This window comes from Octopus bimaculoides, chromosome 19 (genome assembly GCF_001194135.2).
Source record: "Octopus bimaculoides isolate UCB-OBI-ISO-001 chromosome 19, ASM119413v2, whole genome shotgun sequence".
Classification (NCBI taxonomy): Eukaryota; Metazoa; Mollusca; class Cephalopoda; order Octopoda; family Octopodidae; genus Octopus; species Octopus bimaculoides.
The window spans coordinates 48,747,856-48,749,982 of NC_068999.1; the positions used below are offsets into that span (position 1 = coordinate 48,747,856).

At 38.9% G+C, this 2,127-nt stretch overlaps 1 protein-coding gene across 1 annotated transcript; it reads right to left on the reverse strand.

Moving 5' to 3' along the window:
• LOC106878112 (store-operated calcium entry-associated regulatory factor) lies at positions 1-1,458 on the reverse strand. The gene has a single exon (XM_014927223.2). It carries the CDS (start codon positions 1,190-1,192, stop codon positions 311-313), a length of 882 nt encoding a protein of 293 aa, XP_014782709.1. The 5' UTR covers positions 1,193-1,458; the 3' UTR covers positions 1-310.
• Between the last annotated feature and the right edge of the window lie 669 nt (positions 1,459-2,127).

A 2,127-nucleotide genomic window follows, 5' to 3' on the forward strand; every position in this document is an offset into this window, starting at 1 on the left:
AATGACAAAAAAATATAATATTCAAAATTTCTGTTTTAGAAAAAAAAAAAAGGAAAAAGGTAAGTTTTGTTTATCGGAATTAATTGTTGCTCAACAGGATGGTAAGAGGCGGGGGTACTGTGAAATTGGGGATAATAAAGTAAAATGTCACATCTATATAAACAATCTGATGGAATATTTTCAAATATAATTGTATATTAAAGGTAAAACAAGATTGTTATGCCGTAATTGGTACACAGGTAAGGCAAAAAACAAACAAACAAAAAAACAAGGATAAATTTCAAATATTTCACAGTTTAAGACAGATCTTTTAACGGCGTTTAGTTCCACCAAATCCAGAGGCTGTTCGAGTTTCGGAGCTGCTGAAGCTACTCGTGGGACCAGAATGGTAACCTGTTGGTGACCCAAACCAATCTCTTTGATAGCCATCGCTGTAATAAGAGTTCGAGTGGTAACCACCTCTATTTCCAAAAAGGTAGCCGAGAAGTGCACCAGAAGCAAGACCACTGAAAAATCCTGGTTGCTGTCCATTATTACTGTGAGTTGAGGAGCTGTACGGGGGTGGGGCACTCTGGCCTGAGCAGTAATCGGATCTGAAACCGTATGGCGGTGGAGGACCACTTGGAGTTGGCCCGCTTTGTGCGCCTCCAGGAAAAGATGATGGATCGGTAGGTGTTGCAAAACAAGTACGATACACGAAGAAGATAATCATAATAACAAAGAGGAAAGTGAAAATTGAGCCAAAACCCAAACCCGATTCGCGTTTCGACGAGTAATGATTGAAGTAACTGCCAGAGCTTTTCTGGTTTACGTAGTCAATGTCGTATTCCAGACCGCAAGAGCCAGCTAGGATGTAAGGGTCGTCAGCATAGTCGTAGCCTTCGCACGAAACAACAATCTGTCCAAAGCGATACTTTTTGTCCATGTCCGTTTTACATTCCCACTGAATATCGTAGCCGTCCCAACCTCGGTTGTAACACTGGACAGTCTGTGGAATGAAGGACCGACATCCTGCTGATCCACCAGTGCATTTTAACTGGGGAACCGGTGAAGATCTTTTCGCAGTTGTCATTTGTCCATGGTTTAAAGTGATCACATTGACATCCTGCAACAGAACTTTTCTTCCTTCAATTTCATGGCCGTAAATCAAAAGCAGACAAATAAGTGTGGTCAGTGTCTTGATTGCCGTCATCTTGACACGCTCGTAACGTCGACAAAGCGCTCACTAGATGTCGCTTTCCACCTGCGAAGGGAGATAATTTATCGTTTTTCTGAGCACTTGTAACTTATTAATTACTTAGAATTTAATTAAGATCTCTGTAGAAATAAATATATTTAGTTAATCTTTCAAAGCTTTTATAAACGTCATGATATTTTGTGGGTGTGTATTTTTCCCAGTTATAAATAGATCAATACATTTTTTGCGAAATAGAGGTATTCAGAATGACGTCATTCAACAGAATGTATGTGGACGTAGTTGGCAGAAAAACGCAGTTGTTATTGTCAAAACAAATTTCATCAGCTGTATCCACTAGACACGTAACGATAAGCTGTTGGCTAGTTTTATAGTGTTTCACTCCTTGTATTATTTACTCAGAAAGAAATATAAAAGATGATGAAATATGTTGTCACATTAATTCTATGTTGTTACATTAATCTATATTTATTCATTTATTTATTTTGAGAGTTTAAAAATTAGACGTTACAAATATCAAATAAAGATCAAAGATTGGTACTTTCAAAACAACATTTATTAAGAATGGGACGTATCTCGATATTTTTTAAACCGTTCCATAGAGACATATTACTCTTTTACTTGTTTCAGTCATTTGATTGTGGCCATGCTGGAGCACCGCCTTTCGCCGAGCAAATCGACCCCAGGACTTATTCTTTGTAAGCCTAGTACTTATTCTATTGGTCTCTTTTGCTGAACCGCTAAGATACGAGGACGTAAACACACCAGCATCGGTTGTCAAGCGATGTTGGGGGGGACAAATACAGGCAACAAAAAACACACACATATATATATACTTATATACGACGGGCTTCTTTCAGTTTCCGTCTGCCAAATCCACTCACAAGGCTTTGGTCGGCCCGAGGCTATAGTAGAAGACACTTGCCCAAGGT

What these genes read in the sequence shown, in the direction of transcription:
- LOC106878112 (XM_014927223.2), bottom strand. Translation starts at nt 1,192, where the DNA reads ATGACGGCAATCAAGACACTGACCACACTTATTTGTCTGCTTTTGATT.